The sequence below is a fragment of the Sciurus vulgaris genome (assembly GCF_902686455.1).
Source record: "Sciurus vulgaris genome assembly, chromosome: 4".
Taxonomy (NCBI): domain Eukaryota; kingdom Metazoa; phylum Chordata; class Mammalia; order Rodentia; family Sciuridae; genus Sciurus; species Sciurus vulgaris.
Window position 1 is genome coordinate 184,891,859 of NC_136464.1, and position 17,492 is coordinate 184,909,350.

A 17,492-nucleotide genomic window follows, 5' to 3' on the forward strand; every position below is an offset into this window, starting at 1 on the left:
TGATTAGACTCACCTTTCATAGGGTTTTTATACTTCGTCTTCTCTCATATTTTTTATGTTGGTCACACCGTCTAGACTTGAGAAGCGCTTTACGTCTGTGTGTGGGAGTGTGCACACATGTGGATGTATCTGTCCTCCACTTAGCTGCAGTCCTCTGACCACCCAGCACATGTCATCAGACACTGCTAGTTAACCTTGCCCCCTGCAAGGGAAGTGAGGCTAGTGACCTCTGGGCTCCCGGGGCCTTCAGGAACCTGGCACTGTTTGCTGCAGGCCTTCTCAGGGACAGCCCAGCCTCAGGCTGGTCCTACAGGAGGCTGCTGGGGTCTAAACTGGGCACTCAGTAGCCACCATGGGGAAGGGGCAGAGCAATCATGAGGTGATGCTTCTCCTTGACATGAGGAATGTCTGTCATATAAGTCAGACGGGGATGGGTAGGGACAGGATTGGTTTCAAAGAAGCAGTGTCCAATCTCACTAGCCATTAACCCGCCCTGCTGGGACCTCCTCTCTGGGCAGGCGTATCCTCAGGCTCAGACACAGGGAGGGCTGCGGAAAGATGTTAACCGTGGGAACGCCTGGAGCGGCTCCCCTGAGCCCCTGAGGACTGATCGGCAAGGACAAAATGAGGCACACACTCCAGGGAGAAGAAAGGTGCTGGCCGAGCTTCCAAGGAGCAGGAGGACTGAGGGAGCGGCTCCCAGCCACCCAGTCAACGCGGCCTGGAGTGTCCTGTGGCTGGCACTAGGTTACGTCCATGTGACCTTAACATCTTTAAGGTAGAAAGGGATGTGAGAGCACCTTGATTTCCAAAAGTGCAGGGTACCTAAGGAGGCAGCAGAGAGAAGGGCAGAGGGAGACACAGAAGTAGGCAGAGGGTCTCGGGACGCTCGGAGCCAGGAGGCAGGAGGCCAGGAGGCGGCAGGAAGCACCACTGGAACTGTGGAGAGCAGAGCCAACGCCTAGCCTCAGGGCCGGGGCCCAGCTGGGGCTCTTGCTATTACCGAGCTGAGGACTGGAGTAGCACGAGGGGAGGCCTGGGGGCTTTGCCAGGAGCAGGGCTGCAGGAATGAGGCAGATGACAAGTTCACCTTAACTGAGCATGTGCTGCCTGTGGACCCCCTGGACAGAGGGATGTCGGCGCTGCAAGGGCTGACCAAGGCAGTCAGAGGGAGCGAGTGTCCCACCCAGTGGGTTTGCAGGCAAGAGAGCCGGTGGCAAGCTCAAAGATAGATGGTCTTTTCACCAGGAAGAGCAAGGTATGTTGCAGGTGTGCAAAGAAAGTGCAGGGAGGCAACATCGGGGGCAGAGCGGCTCAGGAAGGAAGCCAGCGCAGCCAGGAGGGCCTGGTGGGCACTGTGTCCTGACCGTGTGTGCCAGAGGTCTGTGTGAGGGGCCAGCTGGAAACCGGCCCGCCCTCTGCAGGTGTGGACAGGAGTCGGGCCTGCTTTGTGTGGAATGTGTTCAGGTTCTGGTTGAACGTGGAGGGCCCTTCCCCACAGCAGCTGCCGTGGGCACCAGGAGACCTTAACGGCTGGTCCTCCACCACACCCCTGCTCTGCCACCTCCCTCTCCTGTGGGCAGTGCACCACCTGGGCAGAGATGGCCTTTCTGGGCCGTCCTGCGGGAGTCAGAGGACTGCTCAGAGAGAAAAGGCCTTTCATGTGGCCAGGTGCAGAGGACAACCCCAAGCACTCTCCCTGGTGGCTCCCGCCTGCTGCAGACACCAGGACACAAGACAGACAGACACACACACACACACAAGGCCACGTCTCAAGACACTGAGAAGGCTTTCTAGGAGCAGGCTCATTAAGATCAGGGGTAAAGCACTTGCCTCATATGTGTGAGGCACTGGGTTCAATTCTCAGCACCACATATAAATAAATAGGTCCATCAACAACTAAAAAAAAAAAATTAAAAAGAACAGGTCATTTGTGACAGAAAGAGCAGTGTGGAACCCCTACCCCAAAGCCAGCACTGGCCATGCCAGGCCTGCCCAGGTCTCCAGCAGACTCCCTGCATGGCGCCCCTGTGCACAAGGGTCCCGTCGGGAGGAAACACAGCCTTCCACTTTACAGAGGAACACTGCCTCTCGCTTTCCTTCTGACAAATGCCATTAAAAAGAACGAATGTCCTGTGTCCTGAGAACATGCCCGGGCTGAGTCACTTCTCTGGAATGGACATGAATGTCATTCAGTTTCCTCCCGCCCAGGACCCAGGGTCTCAAGGCTGCACAAAGAGCCATCCATTATCTTTCACAGGCTGAAAAAAGATCAATTCCCCATGGTTGGTTCTTTTTTTAATTGCGGATGTGTGTCCAATGTCTGTCCAGAGAATTGTCCCACACCAGGGAATCTGAGGAGGGAAGTCCAGGATATCCAGAGAGCCATCTGCAGGGCCGGCCAGCCCTCGTTCACTGCTCGGAAGACGAGCTGCAGCCCCGCAGGCAGTGACAGTGATGTCCGGCTGCGCTGACTGCTCAGTGCTGCAGAGCAGGCCCCTGGTCTCATCATGGATGATATCGCTGCAAAACTCTCGGAGGGCCCACTTCCAAGATAGCACATGACTCTTGCAGATGTAAATAAGCAGCTGCGGTCTAGCCTGTGTTGTCCGCCACTGTGCCTTGTCAGTAGCAAGCCAAGGGCTGTGGGTATGGCCAGTTCCATCCCCACAGAAAACCAAGCAGAACAAGCTCAGGGGCCACAGGAGGAAATGGTGGGATGGCAAAGAATGGCAGGCTATTCCCCATGAAGGCCCTGAGCTGTACTGTCACATCAAGCCGGGCTAGGGCTTTAGGATTCTTCCCAAGCTTTTATTTCATGTGTCCATCATCGAATACGGGGGTGGGGGGTATCTTATGGCGGTGCTGGCCTCCCGCAGTGTCCTCTGACTGTTCCCTAGCCACAGCCTCTTCTGTTCTTGGATGACCCCTCGTGGTCAGGTAGCTGGACATCCCCCTCGCCGTCCAGCTCAACTGCCTCCGCGATCCTTCCTGTTCACAGGTCCCCTCTGGGGCTTCCTCCTTTCCTGCTTCCTAGTGCCTCTCAAAACCACGGTTAGGGGTCACTGCTGTACCCCTGATTCTGCTCACAGCCACGTGGTGATCGGCTCTGCCCTTCCTCTCTCTTCTTTGGATGTTTCTCACCCTCTGCTGCTGTGGGGAGGGCCTGTCCCCATGAGAAAGGCACAGCTCTGCCTCACCTTGGTTCCGCAAGTCTGCTTCTGTGGGCCCCCAGCTGCCCAGGCCCCCCCAACCACGCACCCCCTCCAGAGAACTGCTCTCTGGAGGTGCGCCTGGCCTCCCTCACTTCCCCACCTGAAGGCTGCCTCGCCTTGGTTGGCAAATGCCCAACCACCGGGTCTTCTCAACACCCAAAGCCACCTTGGCCTTTGGGCACCCGAACGCAGCCCTCCTTGACAAAGACTCCGACATGGTACATGGCACGGGGGACACAGAGCCCTGAGCTCTGCCTGACCACTCCCAGGGTGCGCGTCTCAGGGTCGCAGCCTGCAGACAGGGCCTCCCCTGTATACCTTTAGTCCAGCGTGGCTAAAGAGTAACCAGCTGCTTGGGGTTTTGCCTCCTATCTCTGCCCCAGTCACTCCCCAGCAGGGAGGGAGCTAATGAGCCATGAAATGGCCAACACTGAGAGGCAGCGGGCTCCGGCAGAGATGCAGCATGGCCACCACAGGACTTGGGGGACAAAGCCCCAGGCTTTCTCCTCTATGTGTGCAACCTGGCCATCTGCCTTCGGCTCAATTACAGCTTCAGGAGGATCAGGAGGCCAGGTGGATCTGAGGTCTGGTCACGTTTCTCCAGGAAGGTCACTGTGAGTGACAGTGCCCCGGACCTGCCCTGAGAGCTGACGTGAGGACACCCTCTCTCCACAGTGCCAGTGGGCTGACCACCTCCCTGCCTCAGTCTCCCCAGTAGAATAAAAGCACTCAGCATATGTGCTCACAGCTTAGTGAAAATTAAAGATTATTACATTGACTGCAGGAAAGTGCTCCAAACAGGAAGTGCCCTGGAGTCCAGGCACTTTAGTGCCATTCTGACTCAATCCCACGGAGCAAATCTATGTCACTTGAAACCACTGTCTCACGAGGCTCTGTGATGGGTCTGGGCCCAGCAGACCCCAGGAGGCATACTTAGCACACTTTTCTGTGAGCAAGTCAAAGGGAAGGGAAAGAAGATGAATCACTGAGTCCAACCACCCTATAAAAGTGGAATCCCGTCTGCTCTTTAGACAGTGCTGGAGCTCGCAGGCACTGTTTTCATCCGTTTTCCCGTGGGAGGTCATATCCCCAGTGCCGATGGGGGACTTGCCCTCTGCCCCACGGAGATGAGTCATTTAACACAGAGCAGGCTCCAGGCTTTGACGGCTTCACAGGGCTTGCAAATCTGTGCTCCTGACCGCACCACTGACTGCCACCTGCTGTTGACCACTGGAACTGCACCATTCCCCTGACCCCAGCCATTCCTCACTCCCAGGAACATCAAAGGCAAAAAGAAAGTGACTTTTGTTGATGTAAAGTTAAGATTTGGTTTCAAAACAGGGGTATTGAGTAAGCATTAACATATTCCTTTTATAGCTTTTTCTCAGACCCATGTTGGCAAACTCACCCCTTTTCTCCATAACTGCTGAGCCGCACCCCATGGCTCCCTGCTCGGCTTATGCTCTGACGCGTCCCTGACAGTTGTCCTCAGAAAGCTGGTTTGCACGTCCAGACTGTGTCTCCAGGAGGGGCTCCTGCATTCCGGGGTGCTCGCCTAACCCTCCTGCACTGGGGTTTGCAGGCACTATCTTACTTATCTAATCAGACTCTAAGTAAGTCTGAGGGGCTGGCTCCTCTGCAGCTCTGGGTGGTCTACTTTCTAGGACCTCATGTTCGAGGCCTGGAACGCACCCCGCCTGATAGTGCAGACAGATAAAACCAGATCCTCTGTTATAGCCAAGACTCAAATTCCACTGGGCCAGCTCAGCAGAGCGCAGGGGTGCAGAGCTGGTGGGTGGGGTATTTTCCAACACACTAAGGTGACTTGGGAAATTGAGCGGGGGTGGGAAGGTGAGCGGCGTAACCCCCAGACACTGTGCTTCAGAAACTGTGAAGCCACTGTAAGAGTCAGGGAAAGGGACAAAGGCTGGGAGGCAGCTCAGCAGCAGAGTGCTCGCCTAGCATGCTCCATCCCCAGAACCGCAAAAAAAGGAAGAAAAGGAGAAAATAACAGTCCAAAAATAGAAAAGGTTGTATGGGAAGAATATGAGCTGGGAGTGGGGCAGCCCTGAATGTGGCAATGCAGGCACCCATCCCGTGGCAGCTGTGGAGCTGAGCTATGTGTAAGAGACCCTGGGTGTGGAGCTGAAAGGAGGCATGGCCCCCGCGGCCCCCTGTGAAGTGCAGGTGTGGAGTGACTCTACCAGGCAGCGTGCTGGGTAGAGCCAGCTGAGAAGCACCTAGTGTGGTTGAGAGGCCAGGAGAACATCCTGGGCGGCACAGCTTCTCTCTGGAGTTCTGTCCTCCAGGGCCCCTGAGGCAGTGGGCAGCCAAGGCCAACCTGTGCAAAGGCCCTGAGGTTGGAGAGAAACAGGCCGACCTTCAGGAGCTCGCTTAGCTCACTAACGAGGACAGGGAGAGCCACGGGCAGGGTGGTCATGTGGGAGACAGGAAGGCAGTGGCAAAGCCCACATGATGGGAAGCAGGGCCTGCCCAGAGCTGTGGGAAAGACCTCCCGACAGGGACAGGACGCAGAAGCAGCTTGGCAGGGTGGGAGGGAAACATCCCAGAGACTCTCTGCATTCATTCACAAACAGAAATGCACCCCCAGAGGTGAGCAGTGTGAACCACCTGCTGTGGCCTGGAAAGCCCAAGCAGGCCCAGTGTTGGGGTGGCGGGCAGAGTGGGGTGTCCTGTGTTTTGCCTCCCTTGGCAATTTCCTCGAGGGTCCCACATGTGAGGTGAACTCGCTTCTTGCTCCAAACCTGGCTGTGACCAGAATTGCTTGGGGAGCTTGTTAAAATCTCTGTTCCCAGGCTCCCCCCACATCTCCCAGATTGCTGGACCAGAAAGTTCTCCAGGTCCAAGGCTCCCTCAGCAAATGCCAGGCCAACCCTGAGACACCTTCTCCAGAGACTTCCTCCAGCTTTACCAAGCACATGCATCAGTGGAGGGTCTTGTTAACGTGCAGATTTGATCTGGAGGGGGCCTGGGGGCTTGTTGATGAGGCCCAGGCCAGCACCAGCTGTCCACCTGGACCTCGCAGGCACCCTGTGCTCTCTGAGGCCTTCCAAACCTGATACTTCACAAAGCCCTTGAGAAAGAAGAGATTATCAGTGGCAAAGAGCGAGGATGTGAATTTGAGAAGTGCTCACTTATTGACCCAGATTCTAGTGGACGCCTCTCCAAGATTCTCGCTAGTGAAGGAGCCTCATGTTCACATATCAGAAAGACAGGTGGGGTTTGTATCATGGTTCACGAGAAGGTAATATTTTTTATCCACAAAAAATGGAGTCCATACCTTAGGTAGGAGATTTGGACAGAGCTGCTTTTCAGTTCCCTTTCTCCCTGCACCACCCAAGAGGAAAGACTGATCGGCAGTGACAGAGTGATTTCATTGTGTGTAAGTTAAAAATAAAATTTTTAAAAGGAATAAGAAAATTAAATTGAAATAGCAGATAAGTGGGCCAATGCCAAAGAGGGAGAAGGGGGAAGTGGAATAATGAAGTGTGTTCCAAGGACAGGACATGCGGCTGCTTGTCCTGTTCAGGAGCACTCCAAGTCAAGGTAACGGGAAAGCTGATACCACAGCCCTTTCCTTGGTTGGCCGGTGGACAGGCTGGTGATTTGCTTTTTCAGGGCAGAACCAGCTCAATAGAGCGCTGACTCAGAAGCGCTCTTCCTTCACTGACCACATTTAGATACACTTCTTGTTCTGTCCCTGGTCTTTGCCACAGACACTAGAAGGTCACTCTCAAGGACACGCCTGCCTCATTGGGTCGGCAGGGAGGCCGCTGGCTGGACGGTGCCTCTCATTTCCTTCTGTAGGCAGCCCTAGGGCTGTTAGCTGCTCGCTCTGCACAGGGCGAAGACAGAGATGCAGAGCAATTAGAACCGGTCTCCAGCAGGAGTCACGTCACACTCTAGGGTGTGAGTGTGACCTAAGAATACTAGTAAAATATTGACACATGCAACTGGCACATGAAAATTAATAGCCTGCAATTGAAGACATAAAGGCAGACAGCTAGCTTTAATTACCAGTCGTTTCACAATTTGTTAGTCCGTTAGTTACATCCTACTCTAATTGTTCCTCTCTGGTCACCTAAGTGTAGGCCAGAGCCACACTGTGCCACTAACTCACAGCGACATCCAGGCCGTTTGACAGTGAAACCCTGGTCCTTGATACTGCCTTACACGTAGCCTGGTGCTGACTTAGAATGAGCACTTGGAGCTCCCTGAGGCCCAGCAGCCAGGGCCCTGGCCCTGCCTCCTCCCCAGCTGGCCCTCAGCTTGTCCACACTCAGAGTCCATGTCCTCTTAGGGGATGAGGCTTAGGAAGTCCAGTCAGCCGGTGAGGCGATGATTCACATTCAGGGAGATGAAACGTATTTATTGCTAAAGTGCAATGAAATGAAGGCTTTCCCAGAAAATGAGCTTTCCAACATATTTTAAAGTCCTGTCCAGACTATAAAAAGCTGGGCCCAGCTTCGGGCTGAGAGCCAGGAGGGTGCTGCCCAAGTGTGGCCTGTTGCAGAACGAGAAGCAGAGGCTTCAGACCACTGGTCCTGGGTGGGAGGAATAGGAAAAGAGCCATTGTTCTCTGCTTTAAAATGTGGACCTGAATCAGATCACTTCAGGGAAAACTGCCTCCTAACACCCTGGGACGGTGGACAGCACCTTCTGTTGGGTGGCCTTCACGGAGGCCCGGGGCGGCCCCGTGTCTTCCTTGGGTCTGGCTCTCGCCCACCCGCTGTGCCCTGAGCTTCCCGCAGGCCCTGCGGTTCCTTCAGGCCCACTTGGCCTGGGTCTGCCGGTCGCTCCGTCTCCCTGGAAGGCACTTTGAGAAAGCATCCGGCTGCGTGTCCCCTCACATGTCCTCATAAAGCCATTCCTCCTCCTTCCCGAAACTCTCTACTTCCAAGTTCTCTGGAGGGAAGGGAGCGGCTCTTGGCCCTGGTGGACGTTGGGGTGGGCGTCTTGATCTTTGCTCTACCCGACCCCTCCGTCTGTCTGCTTCAGGCCGTGTTTACTAAGGTGCGATCGGCATACCCCTCGCTGGTGTGAGCACTGGTGAAGGTGTGCAGCCCGTAGTGACCACTGAAAGCACAGCTCCATCGTCCAGAAAGTCTCCCCTGCCCGCCGGGGTCAGCCTCAGCCTCCAGCTCCAGGCCACCACCCGCCTGTTTCCATGCCGAGACTTTCCTCTTCTGGAATGGCCTGGAAGTCTGGTCGGACAGCAGGCGGCCTTGGCGTCTGGCTTCTTTCACTCGGCAAGCGGGGTGTGATTCAGCCTTTCCATTGACGTCCCACTCTGTTCTGTTCTACCGCAGAGTGGAGTCCAGTTTACTGGGTCCCTTGGTTGGGGTACCATTCCTTCCTCAGCTGATGAGCCTATGGATGGGTCTGGCTTTTAGCTGAATTTATGCAACACTGTTCTCAGGCAGGTCATGCGGTAGAGATGGGAGGACGCTTCTCTCGGGCGTGTGCCCAGGACCTGGCCTTCTCTGGCTGTGCCGTGCCTGTGGGCCTGTCTTCTCTACCCGGCTGATCCTGCCCAGCACCTTTCCCTGGGCTCATCTCCATCTGCACTTCTTTGATGAAGTGTCTATTCAAATTAGTGGCCAAATTTTTCAATCAAGCTGTTCATCGTTGTTGAGTTTGGGGAGTTTTTAAAACATATTCTGGGTAGCAACCATCTGTCAAACGTGTTCTACAAACGTAGCTCCAATGTCGTGGCCTTTTTATTTTCAACGGTGTCTTCAAAGTCCAGCTTTCTATGTTGTCAACATTCTTTTGTGGTTTGTGATGTCTGTGTTTTTGTAAGAGAACTTGATCAACCCCAAAACGCAAAGACCCCCCCCCCCCCCATTTTCTCTAATGAGTTTTATAGTTTTAGCTCTTTCTTTTGGGCCCATGATCCATTTCAAGTAAATGTTTGAATATCACTGGGTAAGGGTAAAGATTGTTTCGTTGCCTGTGGAGATCAGTTACTTTATGTTGACCCTAACACTACCATCTGCCTAATAATTTGGGAGAGCAGGAATTCTAAGATCCTGTATCATTATACCCCATATAGCTGGAACCTTAATGTAGAATAGTACCCAGGTGTGGGGCTGACGTTTTACTGTATATTAAATAAGAAGATACAGGTGGAAGGTGGCAGAGTTAGCTCAGGATGTGTGGCATGGAGCAGGCAATCCCTGCTATTTACTAACGGATGTGCATGTGATACTCTGCACAAATGCTAATACCAAACTAGTGTCAGCTTGGAATATGCTTTAGTTCATCCTGCCAGGGTGAGCTAAAAATGGCTCACAAATGTTAACTAATCATCCTGAAGAACAATAAACATTTCTTCATTTTGGATGGAGAAATTGTTTTCCTGGATCCTAAAAAGTAGTCTGTCTTCGGGGACATTTTACATATTTCCCAATGTGTGGCAAAGAGTTCGTGGAAATTAACTAGGACTTAGGTTGGAATCCCCCCAGGGTTGCCAGGAGCTGCATCCTTGTGCGGCTGGGCCAGGAAGCCCTGGAACTCACCCTGGCCCACGGGGGAAGGGAGGGGACCCCGGCACTGCAGAGGACAGGAGTGCCTGGGGACACCAGTGCCCAGGTGAGACAGGAAGAGGGGCCTTCGGAAGGGGAAGGGATTTCCTTCTATTCAGAGCTGCCATGCGTCATGCAGAGCTGGTTCCTGCTTTTCCAGGAAAAGGCTGCGCTGTGGAGTCTGCAGCACGAGGTGAGGCAGCCTGTCCTTCCCAGCGTTTTCCCATCCTCTGAGTGAAACTCCTTCCACTCTGGCCAGCGTTTTGTCCACCTGGAGGCCGTGCGCACGCGGTGGAACCGGGTGGGGCCTCGGTCTCCCTTCAGGTGGGGTGGAGGGTCCCTCTGCTCGCGCACATTTCTGATTGCAGTTTGCCGCGCGTTCAGGAGTGGAATCCCAAGTTCAGCAGGCTTGGTGTGCTGGCGCTCCAAGCGCCTTCTCCCTCCATCAGGGGTGTGAGCCATGTGGACTTGCCTCTGCCCAAACCAACCCCAGCCCCACACACACCGGCAGAGATTTCACAAAGGCAAAGTCAGGGCGCAGCACCGATGCAGACATGTCAGGGGCACAGTGTGGAACCGGAGTCTCACCAAAGGAGTCCCCCCTTTCCCTTTGCCCGACTCAGTAAGCCAGACCTTCCTCCTGAGTTCCGACCCTATGCTTGAGAGGTTTTTCTCATTAAAGAAAACCATCGCCAGGTGCAGCGGTACACACCTGTAATCCCAGCCGCTGGGGAGGCTGAGGCGGGAGGCTCTCGAGCTCCAAGCCAGCCTCCGCAATGGCAAGGTGCTAAGCAGCTCAGTGAGACCCTGTCTCTACCTTAAATGTAAAATAGGGCTGGGGTGTGGCTCAGTGGTCCGTGCCCCTGCGTTCAATCACCAGTACCCCAAAAGAAAAAAAAAAAAAAAGAAAAAGAAAGAAAAGAAAACCATCTCCTTCCTCAAAGACTCCAGGCAGAGAAGCAGGCTGCTTGGCGCAGACTCTCACAGTCCTAAAATTTCTATTTATTTTTTATTTTTATTTTTCATGTGCTACTGGGCATTGAACCAGGGGCACTTTGCCACTAAGCCACATCCCCAGCACTTTTACTTTTTATTCTGAGATAAGGTCTAAGTTGCTAATGCTGGCTTCAAGGTTGTCATCCTCCTGCCTCAGACACCTCAGTCGCCAGGAATACAGGTGTACACCACTGTGCTCAGCTGATGCTCACACTTTAAAGGGACCTCTTAGGGATCGCTTTGGAATGCATCCCAGCCTGGGACTCTGCGTTTCTAATGAGCCCCACGTGAGTGGTGCAGCCCAACTGGAGAAGTCACAGGCTGCAAGCAGCCCATCTCTGACCCTCTCAGAGGCCCTCTACCTCCTCTCCCCAGGAGTTCATGGCCACCCGTGCAGTGGACATGGAGACAAAATGAGAGCAGCCATCTTTACAACTTGCGACAGTGCTTCCTCCAAAGGTGCCCTGTTTAGAGATGCTTCTCATGATTCTGTTTCTTGGAGGGACACACCTGTCTACCAGTGGAATCGCCTGGTGGCAGGAGGTGCAGGGGCCTGGTAGGTGACCTTACGGCTCCTTTCCACAGCTTCTGCTGGCTTATGAGAAACATTCTGTGGCTATATTCTTATCAAGGATATTATAGGAATCTTAAGAATTTAGGTGATTTTAAGTTTTATGCAGAGACATTTAAAGTAGGCTTCTACTGCTTCTGAGGTGATTTTATTTTTAACATCACTTGCTACAAAAGGAAGGGAGGAGATGGAAATAAGTTTTCCAGCCAGGACTTTTGGGGTTGAGGATGGAAGTTGATACTGATGCTGATCAGTGCACAGGAAAACCCTCCTGGCCTTACACTCGCGTGGGCTTCCCTGATGGGCAGGATGTCCTGGGGAAAGTCTCAGCCCTGATGACCAAACCTGCCCAGCAGTGGCATCCTTGAACCCTGACGTGAATGCCCAGTAATCACAGCAGTACAGGACCCTCCTGTCGACAGCTCAGCCCACTTCCTCCCAGACCGCAGGGCCTGCCTCGGAGAGCAAGCTGGCCTAGGTTCTGCGGGACGTCGTGTTCCATCAGAAGCCCAGGAGGAACTGCCCCCAGGCAGCACGTGTAAACCCCTGTGCGGATAGCTACAACCGAGAAAGAGCAAGTGCTGCCGAGGACGTGGGGAGGTCGGAACCTGGGCGTGGCCAGTGGGGATAAGAACTGGAAAGCTGGGCAACGCCTCAGAAAATCACACCTGGAAACGCCAGGGGACCGGTACTTCCACCCCCGTGTGCATCCGAGAGATTGAGCGTAGGATCTCCACACACATCCACACACACGTGCTCAGAGCAGTGCGCTCAACAGCCAAGAGAAAGGAAGACCCGAAGGCCGCGACGGTCCGAAGGGGTGTGGTGCACCGCGCGGGGAGTATCACTCTGCCACAGCACTGTGCGTGCTGCGGTGTGGACGGCCCTCAAAGGCGCGTCCAGTGAGAGAAGCCAGACACAGGCCACACGTCATGTGACTTCGTTTATGTGAATTTCTAGAACAAGGAAATCCTCAGAGAGAGAGAGCAGAGGGGGGCTACCAGAGGCAGGGGAAGGAGGGCTGGAGGGGCCGCTTACAGGGGCCAGATTTCCTGCGTCGGAGATAAAGATGCTTTGAGCTAGATAAGGGCGGTGGCTGCACAGCATCGCAGCACACCAGAAGCCCCTGCCACGCGCACTCAGGGCCGTGCCCTCTGTGTTACGGGAACGTCACCTCAGCGGAAAAGGAAGCGCATGCTCCAGAAAAGGGAAGACCAGTGTTTGATTCCAAAAGTCGGTCTCCCCACCAAGAAATGAAGGGTCGAGAAAGCTCACTGACATGAGGAACGGGTCACCTTCCCCCAGCAGAACAAGGAGAGGTGGGCGAAAGCCGGGGCAGGACTTGGCGTCCACCCGTCAGACATACCCCGGTCCTGTGGTGGGTGTGCCTTCAGTCGTGGGCGCTGGGAAGTGAGGCTGGAGAGACACAGCGCAGGGACAGGAAGTGGGGGTGTCATCCATCAGCCACAGACTTCACTATGAATGCCGCCAAGCGCCCAGCCTCGGCGTAGTCGGGGGACATAGGGCCTGGAGTGGGATGAACCCAGCAAGGCGTGTCCTCCCACAGCCACACAGGAGCACAAATGATCAGTGCGGCCAGGAAAGGGCTGTGAAAATCAGGATCAAAGGTGCTTATTCCCCAACTTCCAGCAAAGGCAGGAAAATGGAACTGCTGAGCGTTAGAGTCGATGAGTCCAGCCGCGTCCACCTCAGGGCTGTCCACCTCTCACCAAGTCTTGCTCCCTGGGGAGGGTGACCGTGGCAGCGCCCCACAGTCCTCATGTCTTTCAAAGGTCCTACGGTGCCTGGGCTTCGCCTTCACTGGTGGTGCCTGAACAGAGGCCACAGGGGTGCGTGCGCCTCGCACAACAGGCTGACCCTCACGGGCTGGCTGCTCGCGCACCAAGCGGAGGGCAGAGAAGGAGTGCGCAGCTCTGGACTCAGCGCTGGCCGGGGCAGGGCCCTGGGGAGCGTTCCAAAGCTTGCGTGGTCTGGAGGAGGCCGGCCTAGCTTGGGGCTGGGTCCTCCGAATATCACCACCCACCTAGCTGGACCTTGGTCTGCATGGAGGTCCTCCACCCAAGAGGCTCCCCATGAGCCCCACATCTAGGGCCCACCCCGCTAGCAGCACAGGCCTGGAAACAGTTGAGCGGTGAGGTCCCCGCGCTGCGGTCCCGCCCCAGGACCTCCGCACAGCAGGGGGCAGCAGTCCCCTCACACGCCTCCAGGTCGGCCTCACCTGCCCAGACTGAACCTCTGCACCCATCGAGCAGAAGCTCCCGGTCACACGCGTGGTGTGACTCTCCGTGTGCACGACCATAGAAATGAAAAGTCGTACCCCGTTCGCGAACAATGAATCAAAACGCAGTCTGTAAAAATTAAAATTCAAAATCACCCTCCCCACAGCCTGGCGCCTGCCCCCAACTTCTGCCTCAGGACCTCGCGGGAGTGGAATCGCCCAGTGTTTGCCTCTTGGCCAGCTCGTCTCGCTGAGCTCACGCCTTCCCGTTTGGTCCGTCCGTGTTGTAGTGGGTGTCAGTACTTCCTTCCCTCCTTCCGTCTTTCTGCGTTACCCAGGGTCTTGCGCGTGCTAAGGAAGCCTCGACCCCTGGGTTACAGCCCTGCTTCCTTCCCTAAAGGCCGGACAATCATCCATTCTCTGGACACACCACGTCTGGTTCACCATTCGTCTCCTGAGGCCGCGGGGGTTGTGTCCACAGCCTGGCTGATCTGAGAAGGGCCCAATGTTAACATTGGCCTTAGCGACCCAGGTGCTCACATCTCTTCAGGTTCCTGCTTCTAGTCGTTCGGGCTCCACACCCAGGAGTGAAATGTCTGCTCCTGTGATAATGCTTGGCGCTCTGAGGTGCCATTTCGCACTGCCACCAGCTGTGCACAGGATTGGTTTCTCCATATCCTCACCAATTTGGGGTTTTCTTGGTTTTTGTTTTCTTCAGTAATAGCCATCCTAATCAGCATGGACAAAAGGTCTTTTTTAGACACTCTTATTTTTTCTGTGCTTATGAACAAAAAGAAGAGATGCCTGATCCCTAAACATCAGGGGCCTCCGACACCTGGATAGGCATCCCCGTACCCCCTGTGTGCATTGCCTTGGGAAGACGGAGCTGGGATTGCATCTGTTGGGAAATGTTTTCCACCACAGAGACTTAGAGGCCAAGGAAGTTCATTCTTTCACCCCAACCATAGTTACCATTTCACAACAGTAGCTTATGTCATTCAGGATCACAATTTCTTATATTTAATGTGTTACTCCTTAAACTCTTTAGTCAAAAATCCTTCTCTAGCTGCCATGGTAGAAGACAATAATTTACATAAAGTTCTCTGAAGATTATAGGTCTTCCAGAACGAAAAGCATGCTTTCAAAAATAACTGTGACTGAAGATGACTGTTTCTGTTTGCAGTGGTGGAAACCTAACGTATGCTGTTCCCACAGGGTCAGCCAGGACCAGTGGGCCCCCAGGGCTACACCGGGCCTCCTGGGCTGCAAGGTTTCCCAGGGCTACAGGGCCGAAAAGGTGACAAGGGCGAAAGAGGAGCTCCTGGGATAGTCGGACCCAAAGGGGACGTGGTAAGCATGACACCCACACCCTCCACTCCCGAAGGTGCGTGTGCTGGCCGTTGCTGACCTTTCACCTTCTTCACAGGGAGCAAGAGGCGTCTCTGGGTTCCCTGGTGCCGATGGAATTCCGGTAAGTTCTTTGGAAGATTAGAATTTTAAAACATTGCATGCATTCGAGGCAGTATGCTTGTGACTTAAACATTTCAGTGAGACCTCCTGTTTGTTCGCAGCATAAAACATGGGGGCTTGCTGTGCAGAGTTCCCTCCTGGAGTCCCCTCAAACGTTGGACGGAGTGTTCTCTTCACAAGCATTTTTGTAGACCTGGCTTCAGAATTGAGGCAACTTTGCTAAAACTGGACGTTGCTTTGTAATCAAAAGCTGGAGTGGGATTTGGATGTGCCCCGGGCAGGGTTGGAGTTAAGATCTCACTGGAGCTTTTGAACAACCTGAATGTGCAGAGTAGTGGAGGAAGGTGGCAGAAGGCAGCCCTGCTGGCCCATGGGCAGCTTCTCGGGTCCCTTGTAGTGACCACACAGCAAGCAAAAGGAACAGCATGGCTTGCTCATGAGAAAGTCTCCAGAATGCAATAAAATGTGTTTTTATAACCTAGTTTACTTTACTTCTTGTGGCATAAAAAAATAAACAAAACAGCCTGACTCACAGCCATCTTCACGGAGCTCCAGAAGCAGATTTCCCAGGGCCGGCTTTCCGGCCACAGCTGACCTCAGAGATGCGGGTGTTTATCGCACTTCTGGAAGCACCCTTGTCTGGTGCTGTGACTCAGAGACATCTGCCTCCCAAACCTCACACACACAGATGTCTGGGCCCTTAACCTGCACGTGCATCTTCTCTATCGCCATAGGCACACGCATGCGCACGCACACCTAGACACGCAGGGAGAGAGACCCTTCCCCAGCAGCACAGGAGGGTTGCTATCAGGAGAGCCAGCACAGAGAATTCACATTGCCTTCAGATCCTTAGCCCTCAGTCAAGCAGACTTCATAAGAAAAGAAGGGAGCAGAGCAAAAGGAAGAAGTTCATGTTACCAGGACCTCTGGGTGGCCAGGATCCTCAGTGTCTCGCATGGTAGGCCCCCGTGGACATTGGCCTGGTAAAAGCTGAGTTGTTTTCTATAGAAATGCACCTAACTGGATGTTGAGCAATGGAGATGGATATTTAGTTCCCTGTAATTTAAATTTTCCTCTGAAGCACAATTTTAAGCACTATCACTCTGGCATGCAGCTGCAGACAATCTCGTTCCAATCAGAAAGACCAATGGTAGGCAGATAATCCAGGACAAGAACAAAGGACGCGAGGCACAGAGGCACCACAGAATCGGGACAAACGTGAGCACAGCTCCGAGAAGCTGTTTTCTCAAGCTCGATTTGAAGGACCAGCTCGCGGAGGTCCCTTGTGCCTGTCTCAAACCATCTGAAAGCCGGCTGCACCCTCAGGAGGGAAGCCGCGCTCCCTCGTTACAGGAGCAGCGTGGATCTCCGACTCTGGAGTGTGACTGACAAGGCCAGGCTGACGAAGAACTGCAAACGCGGGAGCAAAGCGATGTGCGAATAAGAGAAAGTCCTCCTTTCTCATTGAATGTCGTATAGTGTTGTTCAGAGTACAAGGCACCGTACGCCTGAGATTTATTCATTGATCTAGAAAGTTTCCCAATGTTTAGAATAAATCTGAAAGGCATCCTAATGGGTTCAAAAGTCACTCTGGAATGTCAACGTCTGGCTTATTATCAAGAAGTCCGAAGCTTAAAAGAAATCTTGTGATAAAGTGTATGCGTTATTTCAAGGAATTGTGTAATAGGTTGTGCTCACATAGCTTATAAGGTGCTAGATTACTGACCTGCCCCTCTGCGTCTGTTGAAATCAGATAACTGAGATGGAGATGTCCCCAGGTTCAGCATGACCCTCTCCAGCTTTTCAGCAGACCCTTGTTCAGGCAGCCTGCCCCGCTCATGTCTCAGAACGCTTGATGGGGTTGGACTGGCACAGGGACAGGGCAGTGAGAATATTGACATCTATTTCCTTGGGCAGTTGCATGCAAACCGGAAACCCATGTGCAGGCTACAGGTTTCACTCGCTGTTCTCTTCCCCAGGGACATCCGGGGCAAGGTGGGCCCCGAGGTCGGCCCGGCTACGACGGCTGCAACGGGACCAGGGGCGACGCAGGTCCACAAGGGCCCTCCGGCTCCGCGGGCTTTCCTGGCTCCCCTGTGAGTATGAGCGTGGCAGTGGGACCAGCCTGGCCTGGAAGGCTGGGTGGCGGGCACTGCAGGGCAGACACGCAGGGGAGAAGGTGGCCCGAACTCCCTGTCCAGGCTCAGCCCGGGAGGGCCTGCTCAGGCTCTGGGAACGACTTGCCTTCCAGAAACTCTGAGAAGGGCAGTGGTCTCCTGCTGCTGCTCTAGGGCAGGCAGACCCCCAGCCCTGCCTTCTGGAACCTGGGGAGACCTCCGCTCCAGTGGCCAGAGGGAACCAGCACTCCCCCACCCCGTGTTTTCCCGCCCCTCTCGAGGCCCAGTTGTCCTGGGTTCGAGGAACTTCACTGTCCATATTCCTTCTTAATCTTG

At 54.2% G+C, this 17,492-nt stretch overlaps 1 protein-coding gene across 1 annotated transcript in view; it reads left to right on the plus strand.

The window, feature by feature from the left end:
• COL4A2 (collagen type IV alpha 2 chain) overlaps window positions 1-17,492 on the plus strand; it is a 152,412-nt gene that overhangs the window by 80,298 nt on the left and 54,622 nt on the right. Inside the window, exons 5-7 of the mRNA XM_079138043.1 lie at window positions 14,785-14,919; window positions 14,996-15,040; window positions 17,019-17,135. Coding sequence (XP_078994169.1) covers window positions 14,785-14,919; window positions 14,996-15,040; window positions 17,019-17,135 — 297 coding nt within the window. The remainder of the gene's footprint in view (window positions 1-14,784; window positions 14,920-14,995; window positions 15,041-17,018; window positions 17,136-17,492) is intronic.